Genomic DNA, 24,519 nt, shown 5'->3' on the forward strand with positions numbered 1-24,519 from the left:
AATAGAATTTCTACCGAGCAGAATAGAAAAAGTAGAAAAGTGATCATTCCATCCAAAAATAATTTTCTTGACTACACAGTTTCACAAGGGATCTTTTAAAAAACAAAGATTTTTTTAAGAATAATCTCAATAGAGATCGATTAGTGTCACTAACTATTGCTAATGAATATTGTCTCTTTTAGTAACGATATCAAAGTTTGATAGAAATTTTTGTTCTTAGACTTCTATCCTTAATTACATATCTCTTGCTGTTTCCTCTTCACGTCAATTAACTATTTTAATAGTATTAAAACTCATCGTGGAAACTTCCTGCAGTGTCCACCATTTTGCTGCCCAGGAACAGTTCCATTTTGCTCAGAATCTCTGAAAGATTCAGCTTTCCATCCTGATTTGTATCGGACAGGCTTATCAAGTGTTGAGCTTCTTGTATAGCATGCCTCGGATGCCTTGGATCTATGTACATCTGTATAAAAACAAATTTCTATTTTCACAAATTAACAAATAACAACTTCATTATTCCACGAGGACCATTTAATTTAATTTCCTCACATTTATAGACTATATTAATTTCTTGGTCCACATTGTGAAACTTAAAATTATTTTTCTTCTCTAGTTTAAATACAAGTTCTTTTACAGCTTAAATTCACACAATTCTTTTGCAGCACATATTTCCTTACCAAAAGTTCCGTTCTATCCGCTTTCCCATTTTTATTCTTGTCTATAAGATGCCTGAACTCCTGTCGCCTGTCTTCGCTTCCACCCACGGTCTCGTGTCTGTCTTCCCTTAAATCCAGACCCACTCGGTCGGCTGGCAAATCCGAGAATTCGTCCTCTGTCAGCTGTTCGTCTCCATCGCGGTCTGAGGGGAAAAGGAAATTGGGAAAAACGGGGGAAAATCTAATCTTATAAAATAATGTCAAAATACATAATAAGGTCCAAAAGTTCTCAGAAATATGAATAGTGAGGATACGCTTCATTCTTACGCGTTCAATCTTTTGTTTGTGAATGCAGCGAATTTGTTGAAAAATTCTCGACAAAAGAAGGTAGTACGTTAATGGAAATTCAAAAGTCATTGGAATGTAGAATTATTTAAAAATTATCCAAAAAATATTTTGGAATCGCGATGGCATATCGCTGATCGATTTCAAAAAGAAAAATACGACGGTAAACGCAGAATATTATGCCAACTTAATTCAAAAACTATACTGCTGTTAAAAATCGTTAAAAAAGTTATCAAATGTATTTCAATAAAGGGGGACTATATTCAAAAATAATACTAATTGAAAAATAATTTTTATTTTTCAAGCCAAGAACTTTGGGACCCTACTACGTAATAGAGGGGCTTGTAACTGAAACGACCCTTGGAAATTTATGTTTTTCTTTCGTCCCCTTTAGTTACTTATTTAATAATTTTAAATAATTTTCCACTATTCATAATGTACCATATTGTAGAAGGGAGATGGTTTATACTAGTTTATAGTAATTCTCACCGAATTTTTCAAACAAATCCTCCACCATTTGTAGCAGAGCTCTGTGGCTGCTTTCAGGGTGAGTGAAAGCCAGAAACTCGTCGAGAGCAAGTCTTTCCGGATCGTTTCTAGCCGCTTCCGCCCATCTGGCTCTGTCTCTCATGATGCTCTCCTTAAGCGTCCGCGACATATCGCTGTGCTTCTTGTCGTGTGAGCTGATGTAGCTCTCTGGAAATCCGTGAATCCTGAGAAAGTAAGCGTGGTACTCTTCCCACGACACCTTACCTGTAGCATTCAACGAAATACTTGCTCTTACATCCAATTGAAGCCATCTAAAGTAGGTCTTGAGTAACAATAATTCCCTAATGACCTGGCAATTAGCAGCTACCACATTAATTCCAAATGTAGATTTGTAAGGATGCTACCGAGCCGACTGATTCATACTAGTCCTGGATGATTCATTCGTGTGAATAGTTGGAGACTAATAGACTCGAGGAAAGCATGCTATAGTCTTTGGTGTACTTAGATGATTGTTCACTTGGATTTCATTTCGTGGCAGGGGAACTAACCTAACGTAGGGCACCTAACTTCACCTAGGGCATTTAACTTGACATAGAACATCTGACTTAACCTATAACACCTAACTTGAATTAGCGTACCTCGCCCAGATCTAGGGTATTTAACCCAAACCTAGGGTATCTAACTTGGCGTAGGACATCTAAACTTGATCCAGGGTACCTAATTATTATTCTCTTGAATTTCATTTCATAGTAGGCGAACTAATTGTACCTAGGGTTCCTAACTTGGCCCAGTGTACATAACTTGAACTAGGGTACATAACTTAAAGTAGGGTTCCTAACCTTATCCTAGGGTATCTGACCCATATCTGGGGTATCTATCTTGAACTATCTAAGACATCTAAGTTGTCCTAGGGTATCTAACTTGATTTAGGGTATCCACCTTGAACTATCTAAGACATCTAAGTTGTCCTAAGGTATTTAACTTGATTTAGGGTATCTACCTTGAACCATCTAAGACATCTAAGTTGTCCTAGAGTATCTAACTTGATTTAGGGTATCCACCTTGAACTATCTAAGACATCTAAGTTGTCCTAAGGTATTTAACTTGATTTAGGGTATCTACCTTGAACTATCTAAGACATCTAAGTTATCTTAGGGTATCTACCTTGAACTATCTAAGACGTCTAAGTTGTCCTAGGGTATCTAACTTGATTTAGAGTATCTACTTTGAACTATCCAAGATATCTAAGTTGTCCTAAGATATCTACCTTGAACTATCTAAGACATCTAAGTTGTCCTAGGGTATCTAACTTGATTTAGGGTATCTACCTTGAACTATCTAAGACATCTAAGTTGTCTTAGGGTATCTAACTTGATTTAGGGTATCTACCTTGAACTATCTAAGACATCTAAGTTGTCCTAGGTTATCTAACTTGATTTGGGGTATCTACCTTGAACTACCTAAGACATCTAAGTTATCCTAGGGTATCTAAGTTGATTTAGGGTATCTACCTTGAACTATCTAAGACATCTAAGTTGTCCTAGGGTATCTAACTTGATTTAGGGTATCTACCTTGAACTATCTAAGACATCTAAGTTGTCCTAGGGTATCTAACTTGATTTAGGGTATCCACCTTGAACTATCTAAGACATCTAAGTTGTCTTAGGGTATCTACCTTGAACTATCTAAGACGTCTAAGTTGTCCTAGGGTATCTAACTTGATTTAGGGTATCTACCTTGAACTATCTAAGACATCTAAGTTGTCTTAGGGTATCTAACTTGATTTAGGGTATCTACCTTGAACTATCTAAGACATCTAAGTTGTCTTAGGGTATCTAACTTGATTTAGGATATCTAACTTGAACTATCTAAGACATCTAAGTTGTCCTAAGGTATTTAACTTGATTTAGGGTATCTACCTTGAACTATCTAAGACATCTAAGTTGTCTTAGGGTATCTACCTTGAACTATCTAAGATATCTAAGTTGTCCTAGGGTATCTAACTTGATTTAGGGTATCTACCTTGACTCAAGATCAGATTCGCTAACCCCAATTTTTCGACCGACAGAACTTACCATTTCGTGGATTGTTGTCAATAGCAGTGAACAAGCCAACATTCTCGCTCATAGCACGGCTGACGTGCTCGGTGATCTTGATGTAAATCCACTTGGCCAGTTCTTGGATATCCAGCAACTGATCCTGATCAGTGTCGGCCCTTTGAAATATATCCTCGAGCAGGGTTCTCGGATTCTCCCGGTTCTCCGCCTCTTCCACCTCCCTTATATTCTCCTCGACCCTTCGATTCAGTCCCGCGCTCCTGTAACGCTCGTCGACCCCTTGACTAGCTGTCACTGCTTCTAGCTCGACGAACAGATTCTCTATCACTGAGCCCTCGCTGTCTGTCTCGGTCGACGAGGCGGGCAATCTTTTCAGGGGCACGTTCTTGTTGTACTTGATGAAGAGAAGCGTCAAATAGAGGACCAGAGGTGTCAGGATGGTCCAACGGAGGAACCGGAAGCAACGTAGATTAGAGTTGCAGGTGATTTTGTGCATCTGAGAAAGAGGATCCTGGGTTACAAACATGGGACTATAAAGGGTTTCGGGAATACCGATATAAATACTAAAAGAAATTCACCCTATACAGGCTCCTCTCGATTATTGTCCCGAACTGGGGCCCGTTCCTGGACAATAATCTTGTAGGGAGGACAAAAATCTTGGGAACAAAAACAGAGGGACACCAAAATATGTGCTTTACAAGTTCCACACCCCTCCCCTCCAAGTGGTGGGGATAACGCCTGGACAATAATCGTGTAGGACAAGCCAGACGATAATCGAGAGGAGTCTGTATTCCAAATCAGATTCAGACAGCTACTAGATAGCTACTCACAAAATAAGAAAGGTACATTTCGTCCAGTCTACGATTCGGTTCTCAAAGATGTACAGATGTGCCCATATCAGTCAACAGACCCAAACTCCACTTCTCTTCCCTCCATTCAGATTATTCGTTCACTATCGACACCCCAGCACTTCAAAGAAATCCCTACAGACCAGTTCAAGCAATCCCATTGTCACTATCGTACACGAATCACACTGTCCATCACTTTGTCACTGATGATGCTGCAAGTCCATTGATTATCACACTTAGCTACCCACAGCTTCGGGTGATCAGTCCCTTTCTGCGACTGAAGTCTGAACATCTGTGGGTCTGTTTCGCTGTGAAAAGGCTAGACATTGATGACACAGACGAGAAAACTGAGAAATCGACGTGGATCAACGCTGCTGGACCTCGTCTAGGATCGCGACTGGCCTTTCCTTCGATAGGAAGCAAGCGGGATTGGTGGAAAGGCAACCGTTCGCACGTTGCCTGGCGAAACGTTAACGGCGTATTGATCCACTTTCACTGTCGTGGCCTTTCTCTCTGCGCAACTGTCCCTCTCCCACGCTCGGCGCTCTCCGATGCTCCTCGTTCCACTCTCGATTCTGTCTATGACCACTCTCTTTCTCACTACAGGGGGATTCGGTTTGTCACTCGGAACTAGAGTTAGGTAGCCTGTTTTCTTGAGGCTTTGTGGTTCTCCAGTAGTGTCTTGATACACTTTTTCTGACTGGCAATCCTTTAAGTGTGACAGATTATGGATAGATGACAGATGGACTTAAAACAAATTAAGAAGGGGTCGTTCTACGTGAAATCGGACACTTTTTAAACATTTCGGATTTTGTTTGACACTTGGATATGCTGTAGTCTTTAGTGATTTATAGATGTATCTCGAGGGATTTTTGAAAATTTTGATAAATGTTGATTCTACCACCGTTTGAAATTTTATAGTATTGATCTTCTTTCAATAAAGCGTAACTGTTGAACTGACAAACTGATCGAAATGAGCTTTGTGGGTGCTTACAGTGGAGACATGAGAATATCTAATAAAAATTATTTCAGTTAGAAAAAATAGTCTTTAACTTATTTATTTTGCAATTGTCTTAAAGAAACGCAATTTTATAATAATAAGTCCAATTGAAAAATTTTTAAAAATTTGAGGATATAGTCTTAATTGTCCTCTTTGTGGGCAAATTTTCAAAAATATGGACATTTTAAAATTGGCCATACGAAAATTAATTGAAGTTAACGCTGCGTCGAATCACACCTCATTTTTTTCACATTTTTCAATTGGGTCTTACTATTATAAAATTGGATTCCTTAAAAACAATTGCAAAATAAATGCTTAAAAAATATTTTTTGGCGGGAAAATATATGGGATGAAATAAAGTAAATGTACATAGTTTCTTTTTTAGACGCCTTGAAAACGTCCATTTTACGGCTATTTTATATCTAAGGCGCCTTTAAGTCGTCTTCAAGGCGTCATGTGCTATTTGGGTTTGTTTCTGCTATTAAGGGAAGATATATGGGAAGAAATAAAATAGACGTATATACTTAAGTTAATAATCTTATATATATATATATATTTTTTTTTTCCTCGTATGTACAAATACTCACAAAAGTGTGTTCCTAGAAATGAAGTATCTTACGATAAAGTACATCCGAACGGTAAAACGAGCGCAGCGAATTAAGTATCTATGCGCGTGAAATCGCGCTGACACTGTTCCTCTCATCGGCCGCATTAAGATTACAGAAAACGTTAAACGAAGTACACAATCCGCAGTCAAGTCAATCGAGTGATCTCCATCTACATGGTATAAAAGGTGCAACGATTCCCATCAGGAACACGGGGCAATAATTCCGGTTGAAAAAAATTATTTAAAAATTTGTTTTACAAAAAAAAAACGGAATTCTAAACGATACATGTAAAACAAAAAAAATTATTTACCTCTTAAAATAAAGAAAAATATACATTGATATCTAGATATGGACCCAGATAGGACACGACGCCTAATGACGTCTTGAAGACGGCTTAAAGGCGTCTTAGACGTAAAAGAGACGTAAAATGGACGTTTCCAAGGCGTCATGTGCTATCTGGAGATTAAATAAGAATCTTTCGATGCAAATACACAGTACTGGTACTAGAGTTTTATTTACTTGTTCTAATTATTTAGGAATGGTTCGAATTAAATGTAAGTACGGTAACAAACTGACGCCATAAATAAACTATCCTACGCGAGTCCTTTGGCAAGGAGTCTTCTTTGAGTATCTATCAAGTCTAAACAGTCCCTCTCGATATTGGCAAAATTAATTTCTGTCAGTAGTTGCCTCTAAAGGATCAATCGTATTCATTTCTAGTTATAGTAGTTAGAGTTAGGAGTGCTCCATTCAAAAGGAGGATCCTTAAGGGGTTAGATACCTTCGAGCTGTTAAATAAGAGGGAATATTAAACAATTGTTTTATATATTCAGAATTATTGTCTAGGAAACATTCAATATACACATATCCCAGATAGCACACAGACGGCTTAATGATGGCTTACAGGCGCCTCAGACCTAAAATGGGCGTCCTCAAGGCCTTATGTGTTATCTGGGTTTATTATATAGTATTTCCTTAGTAATTTCTGAAAAATTGAGCTGTATATCTATCAACAAAAAAAAATGGCTGCCATTTAACAGCGTTTCACTCGCAATACAGGTTTCAAAATGGCACCAGATGTATTTAAAAGACTACTGAACCAATGTGGATCGAACATTGTGGTAATATTCTTGAGACTAGAATCTACTTGAAGCGAATTTTCGATTCGTGCATTTTTTTTTTAGTAACAACAGAAGTTGAGAATGTATATTGAGAACTACAAGTTTAAGTTCAAACAGCCGCCATTTTGTGAAATATTGATATTTTCAAAATCGGCTTCGATAAGTACTAGTTCATTTTATCTACTTTAATATAAAATTTAAAAAACACTTGTTTCAGTTAAAAGCCCACAGAGACATATTTGGTACCACAGATGGTGTTGCGATGAAACGGGTTTTAATTAAATGGCAGCCATTTTCTTCTGTTGATAGATAAATAGCTCACTCTTTCAGAAATTACTAAGAAAACAACATATAATAAGATGTATATGTTGAATTTTTAATGAACAATAATTCTGCATATACAAAAATTATTTTAATTTTCCTTCTTATTTAACAGGTCAAAGGTATCTAACCTCTTAAAGAACCTCTTCGAATGGAATTGCTTTGGTTCGTTCTCTAAGCTGACTTCGTTCTTCCCGAAGACTTAGACATTGATACATGGAGAAACTTGATTTTCATTTTATTTAAATATGTATGTCTTCGAAACACTAGTTTTACTTTATTCATTATTTCCAGAATCTTAATGTTTTTTAAGCCCTTTAAAAACTCATGTTCATCAACAGACTAAAGTATAATGTTGTTTAATGCAGTCTGGACGATATTCGAAGTCTAATCGCGGGACAACCTTGAACGATCGAATCATCAAGAACAGAGAAATAAATACGATTTCTTCTTTCCTAGGAAGATCGAAGAAGAATAAGACTTATCAGGGTCTCTCTGTCCTCTGAAATACTGTGTTCCTAGTTGTACAGGGCAGCCTGTGTCCCCTTCACTTTACGTTTTTGTTGGTCTCCACCTGGGATTTCTCGTCGTCGAGCTCCAGACCGAAGTTCGTGATCCCTTGAACGTTATTGGCGCGCGGCTTCGTCTGCATACAGAACAGAGAGGCGATTGGAGGGCTCAGGAGATCATGGTCGAGATCAGCCGGGTCCTGGAAACCTGTCACATAGCTGACCACCACGCCCACTAACACAGTCAGGATGCACCCAATCGCGCTGTACCACAGGTAGCTGATCTGCAAACGGAACGACAAAGGTCTTACCATTTGGAGGATTTACTGTGACAATGATTGGGGTCATTCCATGCAAAATCTTGCACTCCATTTTGTTCAAAATGAAATATGTTGTGGTCCACGTAAAATTAGGGGGGGTTTAAGTCATCAGTTTTCCGTTCCTGAATTTGTTTAAAAAATACAGGCTGCTGAAGTTTACGATTTTTGACTATTTTCAGTATTTTCATGAAACCCCGATGTATTTACAAATTTATATCTTGGAAACTATTTATCGTATCGACTTCGTTCCTCGAGTATTTTAATCTGGAAGAGTTGTCCTACTATAATTATTTTTTGTTATATGAAAAATTGATTTTTTAATATTGAAAGTTCTAAACAAATTCTTTTTTCGCGATTTTCTCTATGATGGGTGGGGGGTGTTTAAATTATGAAAAAATATGGTTATATTCCTTGAAATTTTGCCTACAAAATGAGCTCTTCAGAAAGATAGAGCAGTTAAAGTTGGCCTCATAAAGAGCGGTAGAAGTGAGTGGTGTACCTCCGTTTCAAATAAGCGTGCCGCGACATTTATCAGGCTGCTGCGACTACAATATTAGAGTGACTTCGAATAAAACAAATGAATTTTAAAGAGAAAAGATTACAGAATACGAACGTATTTTTTTTCAAATTTTTAATTTGAGGACCGAGGGATCAAATTTCGAAAATAAAAGTATTTTTAATATTTTGCATTGCAAAAATAACTACGTACAAAACAAAAAATTACTTACAAAGAACGATCCTTTACGATCAAAATGAAGAAAGAATCAATTTCGTATCTTTAATACTTACGGAGATAAAAATTCTTCTGTGATGGTAGTTTTCGTAAAAATTGGTGAAAATTTGCCAATTTCGAGGGTCTGTATTTTCTAAACAATTTCGAAACCAGCAAAATGATGACTTAACCCCACCCTATTTTCACATAAAGTATAACATATTTCAATTTGAGCAAAAATCCGTACCGATCAGTCCAAGTCATAGCGACCTGACAAGACGATTAGATAGAGGAGTGGTCCTATTTGGAGGATTATTTAGATCGTGTGGAATGGAGGCTATACCTTATAGATCGAAGCGACATCGTCGCTATCATCGGTTGAATGGCTCTCGATAATAGCAGTCGTGTTTATGATGCAAGGACAAGCATCGATCGACACGGGCCTGCTGTCCAAGTGGAGGTGGCCATTGAGAATAGCAACTTGAGCTCCGAGTCCGATCCATAGAACGATTATCAGACTGGTAATGGCTCCTGTAATTGCTCCTTTCGCGTTTGCCCATGGCACGAACATGCCTAGAGAGAATAATCCCAGGGTGATACCTCCGACCATCCCGTTAAACGATAATGCAACCTGAAATATCGATTGGCAATGAGTATTCAGTGGATGTCCAACATCGAGGATGTGTTAACAGGTGTCTCAAAACTGGACCTATATGTCAAGAGCTATCACAGTTAATAGAGGACTTGGATGAAAAGAAAAAGAGGGATCAGATTGAAGAGGAAGAGAAGATTACCTCAAGAACACTTCCAAGACGTTCCACGAGGAAGACCAAGGCGAAGCTAAAGGCACCGAAGAAGATGCTGATCCACCTGGCGTAGATAGCGCCTTTACTGGCTGGCAAGTTTATCTTTAATAATCCCTGAAGGATGTCCTCGCAGGTAATGGCTGCCAGAGAATTCAGGGCACTAGCTACAGTCCTAGAAAAAAATGTCACAATGACCTGAGAAATTCTTAAGTTACAATTGTTGACTTATTCGATCAGCTAGGGTGTCAAGACTAGGCATGAGCAAGACTTCATGAAAGGCTTCTAGCCCATATTTGCTTTAGACCCAGTAGCCAAAGGTTCCAATTGTTAACACATGTGATCAGTTAGGGTATCGAGAGCAGACATAGGCAAGATTTTACGAAAGACTTTTTGCTCATATCTGCTTCAGACCCAGTAGTGAAAGGTTCTAGGACTTCCAGAACCTACCCTAAAGAGGCAGCAAAGATTCCAGCGACGAAGAAACCAGGCATACCCTGTAGGCTACCCATGAAGTTCATTACATACAGTGGGAGGAGTTGGTCCTGGCCAGTGATGTGGCCAGCCAACAAAGGATCACAGTCTCTGTAAGTGCTGTAGAGAACCATACCTGTCAAGAAGTTCACGGTGTAGATGATGATCATGCCGAAGGCAGACACCCACAACGCCCTAGAAGATAAAAATGACGATATCAATCGAGACACAAAAAGTTAAAAGGAGGATTCTCGTGAGAAGCAGGTACTCACGTTCTCACTTGACCAATGGTCTCCACGCTGAGGTACTTTTGGACGGAAGCCTGATTGCTGCAGAACATAGTGGTCCAATAAACAGTCCCACCAATCACCACGCTCCAGAAGCTGTGCCTGACGGTGGGCCTGACGTCCATGTTGAAGAACTCCATTCGCCCTGATTTCTGGTTGACGTCCCAGACCGAGGCGATACCGCCCTCCCAGGCTAAACCGTAGCCAGCGATGAGGAACAGAGAGCCAAGTAGAACCGCTACTTGGAAAGTGTCCGTCATTATGACGGCTTTCATTCCACCCTGAGAAGGAGATTAGGTTAACCAAAGATTCTGGACCTGTGTCTTCTACATGCTATCCCAAACAAGACATTCTACAACATGCGTATTCCTCGTGCAAATACAAACCGAAAAGTCCTTTACCGTTTTGTAATCCGAAGCTCCGTTTCCGAGATATCAGCTGTTAAACGAACTCCAATCAGCTGAGCGGTGGGACACGCGAACCCGCCCACCGCTCAGCTGATTGGAGTTCGTTTAACAGCTAATATCTCGGAAACGGAGCTTCGGATTACAAAACGGTAAAGGACTTTTCGATGTGTATTTGCACGAGGAATATGCATATTGCCAATTGTCCAATCTTTTTGGGACAGACTGTATATAAAGGGACTACCAACCTGTGAGGCATAGAAGATACAGACTACGTAGACTAGAGTTACAGCTATATAAGTATTCAGACCAGTGACTGCAAAAAGAGAGGATTTAGTGAAGATAGATTGAGATTTAGGGACTTAGAGGTGTAGAAATCAAGCGTACCGTGACTTAAAGCTAACGCAGGTGCGTACACTGCGACGGACGTGTACAGGATCATCTGCATCATGTACAATCCGCTCGCGAGCAGTCTACAATGACGATCGAACCGGAGGTTCAGATACTCGTAGCTGGAGGTCAACCGTAGTTTCATGTAAACCGGCAGGTACAGGTGCGAGGTAATCGGTACGACCAGCAGGAACGCCAGACAGGTCATCCAGAACTGTGTTCCCTTTAATTATAACAAAAATGTTAATACTAGACACCTTATTCAATCGAACGAATAAGAGACAAAGGCTGATCATCTTCTCATCCCAAATAGGAAGACAAATATTAAGATTCCTCGAGGAAGAACAGCAGACATGCAGTAAATCCTCGATAAGTGTTCGAAGACTCCTTGTCACTAACATGAAACATTTCATAAACTAATGCATAGAACAATGCCTTCAAAATCTTCAAAATTCCAAGATCTATGACTATGCTAAACCTCATTATACGAGTTATCGTTACACCTGGGTAGCTATGCTTATCGAGGAACCTTCGAACACTTATCGAGTATTTACTGCATAGTCCTATTTGTCCTCTTGATGGACAAATTTTCAAAACTAAGGACACTTCAAAATTGACCGTATTTTCAACCGTCGCATTCATCGAGGGATCACTGTATTTCTTCTTTCCAAAATTCTTCTTTCGGATTAATTTTGACCACGTGACGTCACGTACCTGTGAATACATTTCCGCAGGATTTCCAAGAAGTTCTATGGCGGTGATGAAACTGGCGGCCAGGGACATAGCCATGGGAAATGTCCCCATGCTCGAACCGCCGAGAAGAAAGTCCTCGCTGGTCTCCTGTTTCTTCGAGAAGAAACCGTAGAAGGTGCCGATCAGGCTCGAAATGATCAGCATCCCGGCGAACACCACGTAGTCCGCCCACGAGAAGAAATGGATCAGTATTGGATGATCCTCTATGCATTTCTCGTCGACATTCTCGGATGGCCGTTGCTCCGCCGAGGAAACGGCCAAGAAGAAGAACAGCACGAACAAACGCGACAGCATCTTCCAGGAGCTGGAAAAATATTAAAAATTTTTTTTTTTATAACATCTAATATTGTTTCAGTTAATTAAATTTTCTGTTGAGACATTCAACATTTGTGAATAACATAAAGTTACGACTGAACAAATTCCATTCCAGATAACGTATAGATTGTAATTTCTTGGAGGATGTTATTGTTATTTTATTAACCATAGCTAGAAGAATATTGTTTAAAAGAGTACAATGATCCCATGATTTAAGATTTAAGGGATTACATATCTTTTAGCTGTTAAATAGAGGGAAAATTTTTGAGTGTATGCAGAATTTCAATTTACTAAAAATTTATTGTCGACTATTTTTCAGTTAATTTTCTGTTCAGACATTCAACATTTATGAATAACATAAAGTTACGACTGAACAAATTCCATACCAGATAACGTATAGATTCTAATTTCTTAGAGGATATTATTGTTATTTTATTATCCATAGCCATATTCTTGATAGGACGTGAGGTGTTTGGTTTATTTTTCAAAGCAAATGATAAATTCAGCCCTAAACAGGAGATTGTTTATTGATCGATTAATTTAATTTTGAAGCAACATCTTGCCCCTTGTGATTCTATTTTTTTTTTTTTAATAAATTTGGCAGCTTTAGATTCGAATGGTGCATAAACAATCGTTGCATCTAGGATTTGTTCGAAATATAATATCGATCATAGAGTTGAGAACCATTAAACGGAAAAATAAGAAAAGGTTCACGGGATAATAGATCGATATCCCTGTTCTTGGCATTCGATAGCCTTGAGCCGTGTTGATCAGTGTTCGATCGATAGATCAGCAATCACGTGAAACACACGATCGATCATCCTTTTCACACGATCCAATTTGATCTCCGCCGCGTGGTCAATCGATCGTAATCGATCCTTCTCCGTTTCCTTTTCAGTTTTCCGATCGTTTTACCCTTATGTCACATTTTTAGATCATTCTTCGCTATAAGAGCTAAGTAAGAAAATGCTATGAATTTTTTCCTATCTTTTCCTTTTTAAATTTCTTTAACACAAAACTAAAATCTTACTGTCTACGATAAAAAGGGAGTATAATTAAATTAATAATCATGGTTCTCCAGGAAATTAAGGGGTTACATACCTTTGAGCTGTTAAATAAAAGTAAAAATTAAAACATTTTTTTGTATATGCAAAATTATTGTTTATTAAAAATTCAACATATACATCTTATAATATGTTACTTCCTTAGTAATTTCTGAAAAATTGACCTATATATCTATCAACGGAAGAAAATGGCTGCTGTTTAATTATAACCCGTTTCATCGAAACACCACCTGCGGTATCAGATATATTTTTGTGGGCTTTTACCGAATACAAATTTTTTTTTTAAATTTTATATTAAAGTAGGCAAAAGGAACTAGTACTTATGAAAGTCGATTTTGAAAATATCAGTATTTTACAAGATGGTGGCTGTATGAACTTAAACTTGTAGTTTTTGACATAAATTTTCGATTTCCTTTGCTACAAAAAAAAAGAAAATATGCACGAATCAAAATTTCGCTTCGCCAAATACTAGATTCTAGTCTTAAGAATATTACCGCAAAGTTCGATCAAAATTGGTTCAGTAGTCTTTTAAACATTTCTGGCGCCGATTTTGAAAACTACATTTCGAGTAAAACGCTTTTCAACGGCAGCCATTTTCTTCTGTTGATATACATATATAGCTTAATTTTTCAGAAATTACTAAGAAAATAATATATAATAAGATGTATATGTTGAATTTTTAATAAACAATAATTCTGCATATAGAAAAATATTTTTAAATTTTACTTTTAATTAACAGCTCAAAGATATATAACCCCTTAATTATGATGATTGAACAGATACGTTGAGATCATCACATGGTACTGCTCAGACTATGAACCATGTACTATTTCTGCCTTATATTTATAAGCAAAGTGTAACGTCTCGTTTCGATGCGTGTATCGTGCCCCCGCCATTGGGTGTAATTGTTTCGAAAGATTTGCACCGCCATTGCGGCTATTAAACACGGGACATTCGATCGTCATTAAGAAATCTGGTTGACGCTGGATGAAACCAGTTGACTCGCGACCAGTACGGGACTAGTACCTAACAAAGCCGAGGATATATCGCTGGAACGATGAATAATATTTCTTTTTCATTAATGAAGTAGAGAATCAAGCTGAGTGTATTCATTAGTGGAAAATAATTTTGGAAATGTTTTTTTCTTTTAATGTATATTTGTTTTGATTGGAATTATTCGTTTTGATTGAAAAAGAAAAGAAGAAAGACAAAAAGGAGTATTCATAATAATTTTGATGAATTGAGTTGAATTGATTAAATGAGTATTTATAGTAAATTTATAAATACTTCTAGAATTAGCAGTATTTATAATAATTTTGATGAATTTAGTTGAATTGATTAAATGAGTATTTATAAACATTTTATAAATACTCCTTTCATATGATACGTGGTAATTAAATTTTTCTCTAATTGCTTTTCTTCTGATTTGTTTACAATAGGAAAAAGATGAAATTTTCTGTAGACTTCAGGTCTGTCCTATTGAAGACTTAGCCCACTTAAAAGTGACATCGGTCAATTCACGACGGAATCGCGGACGAATTCGTAAACATTTCTATTTCGGTAAATATTATGGAGCTGCCGCCGAATTAATGATACTCAAATATCGCTGGGTTTGATTGTTTCCGGTTCGAACCAGTTTTTTTTAGAAGCGATACTTAATCTTCACGGCTTAACGAGCCAGCAGCAACATATATTTTCTTGACAGAATCTTTGTTTTCCTCGTCAATCACCCTCGATATTGTGATTGGAAATTAATTTTCTTGGAAAATTTACGACTGAACAAATTACATACCAAACAACATATTATTTTACAGTAGATTCTAATTTCATGAAAGATATTATTATTATTGTCCACAGCTAGAACAAAATGTGATTGTTTGAAAGAGTACAATAATCCCATGATTTAAGATTTAAATTTTCTGTTCTGACATTTAACATTTGCAAATAACAGATTTACATCGACTTGTCTTCAGATGCAATGATCGCAAGATTCTTCTCTCTTCAACTTAGTTTTTCAAACTTCAACCATCGTGATTCTTATTTAAAATAATATACTTCTCTCTCAAAAACTGAACCATCCCCAAAAAGATAACCACCATTTCTTGAAAGTCAAACTACCCATAACTGGACTGCAGATTTTTATGCATATCAACATTTTGTAAAATAACTCATAAGGAGAAGACCAAAAGTAGGAATATTTGTCTTCCTTTGAATATCTTATTGGGCTAAGAATAACATCGAAAACTCGTTGCATCTGATGAAAGTTTTATCTCTTAGTGCATTTCACAAGCTACAGTTAAAAAAAATTCACAGTCTACTGAGTCTACCCATACTCAAAAATGAACTTCACTTCAAACCATCCCTGACCTAAGATCAACTTCAGTCCATCGAACTACGTAGCAAAGTCCAAAAGTTCTCGACTCCTCCTATTTTGCACATACGTAGAAAAATAATTCTTACATTTATTCGTATCATATGAATTGTATGTTATTAAATATAATCTGATTTATGTCGGGTTTGGACTTATTTTCATCAGGAGAATCTCCTGAATTTATTCATAACATTTTCAAGAAACTACACTGAAAGGAGTAAAAGGTTAAATTTTTATTAATGGGTGATTCATTCTGTGTGTTACATTGTAATCAGGCAGAATTTTATTCGAATAATACACAATGAAAAGCAGCAGTATCTAAAGGTGTTGTTCTGAGCTTTAAACAGTTAATTAGATTAAACAATTGTTCGACAAATGTCGATTCATTCATAAAGAAGTATTGTCTTATTATAAAAATTAAAATTTCCACGCATAAACAATTAAAAATGACGAAATACTTTTTTTATCTTTTATTCGTTGTTCGGAACTTTTTATCTAGATAATGAGTTTGCCCATTTCTGGTCGTCAGAGACTTATAGGGATCATATATCATCCCCCCCGCCGAGGCCCCGTGACGTCATCTGGCTTGAATTCTGTTTGGTTACGCAACACTACTCACTACGCATTCTAGACCCTACTAGGAACTTCATTCCAACAAACTACCCTCGATCCAAAACCAAATCTGGATCCCAGAGGCAAAGTATATTAAGTCCACTTTTTAAAAAAATGCCATACATGTTTCCCGTATCAAATATTTCAAAAAAAATTATTTCGTTCTAAGTCGTCTGGTTTTTAATATATTGCTATTGTTTATATTTTACATAATCTGTTATTATTTAAAGTGGTGCAACTCCACTCGCAGTTAGAAAAAATCGTTTATTTTCTTTGACAATTTTATTAAATATTATTATACATATAATAAAAGTCAACAAGTTTATTGTTTTAAAAACATTATCCGAATCGGTTAACGTTTGCCAATATTTTTTAGTTGATTCAAACGCAAACCCTTAAATACCTCAATGTATGAACAAATGGACTTACACCATTTTTGAAAACAGCGAATTATATATTCATTTTCTCAAGAACGCAGAACCACAGTGTTTCCCCTATCTTCTCAATTCTTCGTTTCCCTATTCCAAGACATTATCTATTAATGTGTCCCCTGTCACCAGAATATTTCTCCTATCTCCTCAACTCTTCGTTTCCGTATTCCAAGACATTAGCTATCAATGTGTCTCCTCTAATCACAATATTTCCCCTATCTCCTCAAGTCATAGTTTCCCTATTCCAAGACATTAGCTATCAATGTGTCCCCTATAACCACAATATTTTCCCTATCTCCTCAACTCTTCATTTTCCTATTCCAAGACATTAGCTACTCAATTAGCTATCAATGTATCTCCTATAACCACAATATTTTTCCAATCTCCTCAACTCATAGTTTCCCTATTCCAAGACATTAGGTATCAATGTGTCCCCTATAACCACAATATTTTCCCTATCTCCTCAACTCTTTGTTTCCCTATTCTCAGGTGTTAGCTACTCAATGAGCTATCAATGTACTCTCTATAACCACAATATTTCCCCTATCTCCTCAACTCATAGTTTCCCTATTCCAAGACATTAGCTATCAATGTGTACCCTATAACCACAATATTTCCCCTATCTCCTCAACTCATAGTTTCCCTATTCCAAGACATTAGCTATCAATGTGTCCCCTATAACCACAATATTTTCCCAATCTCCTCAACTTTTCGTTTCCCTATTCCAAGACATTAGCTACCCTATTAGCTATCAATGTACCCTCCATAACCACAATATTTCCCCTATCTCCTCAACTCTTCATTTTCCTATTCCAAGACATTAGCTACTCAATTAGCTATCAATGTATCCCCTATAACCACAATGTTTTCCCTATCTCCTCAACTCATAGTTTCCCTATTCCAAAACATTAGGTATCAATGTGTCCCCTATAACCACAATATTTTCCCTATCTCCTCAACTCTTCATTTTCCTATTCCAAGACATTAGCTACTCAATTAGCTATCAATGTATCCCCTATAACCACAATATTCTCCCAATCTCCTCAACTTTTCATTTTCCTATTCCAAGACATTAGCTACTCAATTAACTATCAATGTATCCCCTGTAACCACAATATTTTCCCTATCTCCTCAACTCTTCATTTTCCTATTCCAAGACATTAGCTACTCAATTAGCTATCAATGTATCCCCTATAACCACAATATTTTCCCAATCTCCTCAACTTTTCGTTTCCCTATTGCAAGACATTAGCTACCCAATTAGCTATCAATGTATCCCCCATAACCACAATATTTTCCCTATCTCCTCAACTCATAGTTTCCCTATTCCAAGGTATTAGCTACCCAAAGAACTCATGGAATCCCCCAACAATTTATCCCCCTTACCTCTGTAAATCTCAAGATGACGGCCGTCCACTCTGCAATCCTGTTCCAAGCTCCCTATGTCCAAAGGATCACTGCTACAGGATAAGTACAAACAGCCCTACAACGTGATCGATTGTCGAACAATCAACAAAAACGTACGGAACTGAAGCTGTATTATCTTGCTGGTCTTCCTAACGTAACGCATGTATGATCTCTGGATTCCTTAAGTCTCCACGGAACGGTGACGATTAATCAATTACTGCCGAGTTTTCACGCTTCACGATCTTGCGGAGGGCCCACCGGGCTTTGGATTAAGGCCGGAGAACGATTTGAGACTGTCGTTTTAATTGTCACATGTGCCCATTTATACGAACCAGCCCCTTCCAGGGTGCGCCGGCCAGTTTCATCGGACCGTTCCGCGGACTTGCGGAAACGGCGACGATAATTACGTCGAGCTGCCATTACGTGGAACGATGATGAATCGAACGACGTGTTTAACACCTTGTAGATTCTACATCGCCGGGGTGAATCCTCGCTGTAGAATCGTTGTAGAGCTTTCCATCAGATTGATTCAGATTTACTCTTGGATCTTTTAGAATCTTGGGTCTCTGTTGGAAGCCAGTCGATGAAAATTTGTTCACTTATATTTATTTTTTGCATTTTAAATTGACTGGACACCTATTCCTTCTTCGATACACGTCACTAAAAACTCCCCAGATATCACATGACGCCTTAAAGACGTCTATTTTAGGTCCAAGGCGTCTTTAAGCCGTCTTCAAGACGTCATATGCTATCTGGGTCGTAATTTTCGTAATTATTAACGTAAATTTTCACTGATCATTGGAGGTAAATGCTCTGGGGTTTCACTTTTCACTGAAAGATCGATCACAGCGCAAGAAAAAGGAATTTTTGAAGAAATAGAACACAAACACTGAACAATTACTGAATAATTCGACAATTATCGAATTAATAGTGTATATTATAGTATCCATCGTGATGTCCATTTCTTCACTGCTCGTAGCACCGATAACTGGGAAATTCGGTGCTTTGCTGTGTCCATTATCGAGTTTGGAGGGAAACGAAGCTCCTGGACGTGGGACAGGACTTGAACGACAAGAGAGAGAGTCAAGCGAACAATGCTCTCGGTGCGATAATCAGGGTTGATAGGCTACCACTGGCTCCTCTATCAGTTGGAGATTCGAACGCGAAAAATGAACGTAATAACACACTGAAATCCATGCTAGACCAGTCGGGTTGGAACAAGTTTTAACCGGTCGGAGCTTACGGGGTTGTAAACAAACCATGATTGTCGCCAGTTTCCTTAAAGTTCTGCCTCTTGAATCGCTCCGTTTAACCCTTTGACCAACGTTCGCCATTTTAACCGTGTGACGTTCATTCGAGGCAATCAGAATTATTGCTGTCTGAAGTCGTGAGTTTCGATGTGTCTTTGTGCCGATGCCCGATTCGGCCTATTTTCTCCGAGACAATGGGCCTGATGCAGGGATTTGCGGATGTTTGTGGAATGTCGATTATGAGCGTCGATATTTCCATAACCAGTTGTATACAAGTTTCGAGCAAATTGCCAGAAATAAATGACAGAAGTTGTTACTGCATTTGCCTTGGGTTTTGCAGGCAACGCCAGCTGATAAAATGCTACAGCAAATTGGCAGAAAGTCCTGCAACATAACCTCCCAGATATCACATGACGTCTTAAAGACGCTTATTTTACGGCTATTTTAGGTCTCTAAGGCGTCTTTAAGCTGTCTTCAATTGAATTGAAGTTAACGCTGCGTCGAGTCACACCTCGTTTTCGTCGCATTTTTCAATTAGGTCTTACTATTATAAAATTGCAATCCTTCAAAACAATTGCAAAATAAATGCTTAAAAAATATTTTTTCGCGGGAAGATATATTGGAAGAAATAAAGTAGATGTACATAGTTTCTTCTTGTGGTGATTTCTAGAGCCTTTCCCAGATAACACATGACGCCTTGAAAACGTCCATTTTACGACTATCGTAGGTCTGAGGCGTTTTTAAGCCGTCATTAAGCCATCTATGTGCTATCTGGGCACAGTCCAGTTATGGGTAGTTTGTGGTTCAATTTTTGAGGGAGAAGTATTATTATTTTGAGGAAGAAAATATACTGAAGAATAAGACGTGTGCTTACAATTTATAGAATCAAATAGTGGTATGAGTCAGGTGAGGATCTGGTGCATTCATGGTGACTGTCATTCTTAAATTGAACAGTTAAAGTTCCGTTACTGGGAATTCTGGCTGAATCGGTTTCAGTTTTAAAGAGTTGATAATGGTACTTCTTAGTTTATATCCGTCTAATGGTTACAGAAAACACCTTGGGGCCTTGTAATTAATTTCAAAATTTTTGCTTCAGCTCGTTATAATTCCTAATGGGTTTAGAAATTTGTTGGGCAGCAAACTTTTAAAGACAACATCGAAGGCTGCATTAATTAACCCCATTGGTTATTGTCCAAATAGCACATAACGCCTTAAAGACGCCCATTTTACAGCTATTTTAGGTCTAAGACGTCTTTAAGCCGTCTTGAAGGCGTCATGTGCTATCTGGGATGTTTCATCAATGTGAATAATATATCCATAACTTATCATTTACTATCTATTTCGTCAGACTTTTGTTTCTTTTATCAAATCTTCCCACTCGTAACGATATTTTCGATCACCTATCGAAATCTCTCCAAAAAAAAAACCTCCGAAAAAACTCCAAGAATTCTTTCTCTGTCACTGTCTATGGAATCTTCGAGTTTTTTTTGTTTACGAAAGCTTCCGGTTACGTGCAATTGCGTAATAGATCGTTCACTGTCAATTTATGGTAATCAACCTGCATGGTATACAAACGAACATGTGTGCGCGAAAGTGGAGACGGGTGTCGGATAACTTCTATTATTTATGGCACAACGCGATTTAATGGAATCCTCCGTCGTTCATTGATTATGCTAATTCTACTGGGAACACGGTGACTCACACGATGTTCAACAGATTGCCACCGATCCTCGATGAATGAACACGTGAAATGTACTGGGTGGGCCATATATACTACTAACTGTTTGGTATTTTCATTCATTTTTATGTGTACAACCCTTAAAAATCGAACAACGCTTCCTTTCCAAAATGGCGGAATATTTGAATCAGTCATACAGAGTGAACCAAAAAAAATGGGTTCGTAACTTCCACGGTGGATCCCAGATAGCACATGACGCCTTGAAGACGGCTTAAAGGCACCTTAGGCGTAATTAAGGCGTAAAATAGGCGTTTTCAAGGCGTCATATGCTATCTAGGTTTAGTTTAATCTGTAGATGTTTCTTTTTAACCCTTTGCACTGGAAGCTGTTTCAAATGCCAGATAGCACGTGACGCCTTGAAGACGGCTTAAAGGCACCTTAGGCGTAATTAAGGCGTAAAATAGGCGTCTTCAAGGCGTCATATGCTATCTAGGTTTGGTGTGATCTGTACATTTTTCTTTTTAACCCTTTGCACTCGAAGCTGTTTTAAATCCCAGATAGCACATAATGCCTTGAAGACGCCCATTTTACGCCTTTTTTAGGTCTAACGCGCGTTTAAGCCGTCTTCAAGATGTCATTAGGCGTCATGTGCTATCTGGGATAAGGGAAGCTAGCAATTCGGAGTTTCTTCTACCAATAATGAATCAGAAACTCGACGAAATCTTTTAAAATATATACATAAAATAATATACTCTTTTCCCAAAATCTATATCATATATATGTGCTATCATATAATGATCTACTATAACATAGTGTAGTGTAATGTAGAATATATAGTGAATTAAATGTCGACATAAATATCGACCAAAGCACTGGTACGATTTCAGTAATTGTAAAATAACAAAATTGAATTCCGTCATTTTCACTGGTTTAACTGTCTGGTACTTACCGTATTTTCAGACGGGTTTCTTCCTCCAGAGACCAGTCGCCAGAGAACAATCCTGGTGACCAAATCCCACCACACTTCTACACCTCCGAAACTTCATACACTGAACGTAAATTGTAGCAAATCGCGTATAAATTCTGCGTAAATAGCCCCAGAGAAGCCCCCAGAAAATCGAAATGTCTTCTCGAGTTCAAGTGACGAATCAATTGGCCCGTTTTTGATTATCGGAATATACGAACTGATGCTCTGTCCAGGGCTTTTTTCTTTTCCTTTTTAAAGATCAACAGCATAATGCCACGGGTGTGTAGAAGACCGTTGACTTCGAAATTCGATGCGGACTGCTAAACATTCGAACTCTGTATGAGGTCAAGCAGAGAGAGAGAGAGAGAGATAGAGGAACGGAAACAAAGGTGGAATACCATGAAAATAAACAGTATCGAGTGACACGGGAGGGGAGGATAGATCGTGTCGTGGGAATTTGTCAGAATGTCAGTATTGTCAGTACAACAGAGAAATAGAGTAAACGCATCAATGAATGAACACTTGAGAGATTTCCAAACTATTAAAGTCAAATGTTACATGATTAATGGTATTAATAAATATTTGACACATAAAAATTAGATGATTTTAATTTTTTTTCAATGCATAGCTTTCAATTTGAGAAATTGGAAGAATGCAATTAATTGAGTTAACATAAATAGCCATATAATTTAACGTAGTAACTCGAATAACAAGTGGGAAGCCACAGTAACCTTGCAGTGTATACTTCCTTAAAGATCACAGCAGAAATTATTATATTTTCACATATTGAAATTGAAAATTAAAAAAATGTATTAAACATTGAAATTTTGGGAAAAGAATATATTATTTTGTTATGTGTGTATTTTAAAAGATTTCGTCGAGTTTCTGATTCTTTATTGGTAAAAAAAACATCCGAATTGCTAGCTTCCCCTATCCCAGATAGAACATGGCGTCTAATGACAAATTGAAGACGGCTTAAAGCCGCCTTAGACCTAAAGAAAGGCGTAAAATGAGCGTTTTCAAGGCGTCATGTGCTATCTGGGATTTGAACGAGCTTCGAGTGCAAAGGATTTAAAAGAGAAATCTACAGATTACACCAAACATGACGCCTTGAAGACGCCCTTTTTACGGCTATTTTATGTCTGAGGCACCTTTAAGCCGTGTGTTTGGGAATGAATGAATAATATTAAGTAAATGAAGATTTCTAACAAATGGCGGGAAAATTGTTTCAATACGAAACAAGGAATTGAAAAAGAAACAATATTTAATCATTTGCATATTTTAATAGTTTGTTTCACTCGTTTTATATATATATACTGTTCATTCGTTGATGCACCCACCCTATTTAACACATCACAGTGCCAGGAACTGATTTCAACCTTTCAAAAATGCAGCTAGACGCAACTCAGTTGTTAAAGTAACGAGGTAAAATTTAATTATATTTTCCTCTGGTGAATCATATTCTTCGTTGTCTAATTAGAACAATGAAGAGAAACGTGTGCCACAAAGGGTTCACGCTGGAGCATTACACTCTCTGGTCTCTCAATTTGGAGAAACTCGTGACAGAAGCGACATTAGTGATACGATCAATTAATTGGATCCCACTGGTCGTATGGGGAACCGTCATGTGTTACATGGACCAATAGGGCGCCAGGATATGTTCTACACCTTGCCCAAGATGACGGAACGTCAACTGGTTTTGCTTGATGGATTAATTGCCAGTTTACTAAGACGAGCCGGGGGGGCAAACGGCGTATGAGTTTCACTAGAAAAATAATTAAAAAGAGCCCAGGCTGCGTCGATCGAAGCGCGGGACTGCAAGAACAAATTGAAACTGGTTTCAACTGGCCGCCGGTAGCTTGATCCGAGCTGCTATTCCTCTTAGAAGTACCTTAGACTTTTGTCCGTCTTTCTTCCCGCAGAATTCATGTGAACCGTTCCTCTTTCGAGTCATCGTTCCAGGACGGAAAGACAAATTCTTAATAAATTGAACTGTATCATGATATTCGTCGGTTAAGAAAAAAATCAGCAGAATGGGTTAAAAGGGAGGGGGCGTCATCAAATGGGGTATGGAATTTACATTTTATTTGAATATACATTTTTCCGGGGTCCTTCCATTGTCTAAGAGTATATAGAATTTTTTATTTATGTATCTATGTGTGTTATTGCTTCCCATCAGGGTTACAAGACTTCAGTTACATTTCTTATTGTATAGAATTTTAAATGAAAACTTGGAATATTAGTGGTTAGTTTGTAGACAGTTAGGCTGGTAGTAGATCGGGTCCAGAAACACTTCTGTCCCAGTGTCTTTCTGTCCCCTTAATGTC

The 24,519-nt window shown here is 37.8% G+C and overlaps 2 protein-coding genes across 2 annotated transcripts; both read right to left on the bottom strand.

Moving 5' to 3' along the window:
• Positions 1-286: 286 nt before the first annotated feature.
• On the bottom strand, positions 287-4,395 carry LOC107189746 (45 kDa calcium-binding protein). The gene is made up of 5 exons (XM_015578362.1): positions 4,378-4,395; positions 3,566-4,043; positions 1,491-1,754; positions 678-859; positions 287-463 (listed from the first exon to the last, which is right to left on the bottom strand). Exons 1-5 carry the CDS (start codon positions 4,393-4,395, stop codon positions 287-289), a joined length of 1,119 nt encoding a protein of 372 aa, XP_015433848.1.
• Positions 4,396-7,610: 3,215 nt separating this feature from the next.
• LOC107189593 (sodium-coupled monocarboxylate transporter 1-like) lies at positions 7,611-22,193 on the bottom strand. Its single transcript, XM_015578157.1, has 9 exons — positions 22,175-22,193; positions 12,059-12,401; positions 11,342-11,567; positions 11,203-11,270; positions 10,536-10,831; positions 10,240-10,458; positions 9,781-9,964; positions 9,330-9,617; positions 7,611-8,238 (listed from the first exon to the last, which is right to left on the bottom strand). Exons 2-9 carry the CDS (start codon positions 12,389-12,391, stop codon positions 7,993-7,995), a joined length of 1,860 nt encoding a protein of 619 aa, XP_015433643.1. The 5' UTR covers positions 12,392-12,401; positions 22,175-22,193; the 3' UTR covers positions 7,611-7,992.
• Between the last annotated feature and the right edge of the window lie 2,326 nt (positions 22,194-24,519).

The sequence above is a fragment of the Dufourea novaeangliae genome, unplaced genomic scaffold (assembly GCF_001272555.1).
Source record: "Dufourea novaeangliae isolate 0120121106 unplaced genomic scaffold, ASM127255v1 scaffold23, whole genome shotgun sequence".
NCBI lineage: Eukaryota > Metazoa > Arthropoda > Insecta > Hymenoptera > Halictidae > Dufourea > Dufourea novaeangliae.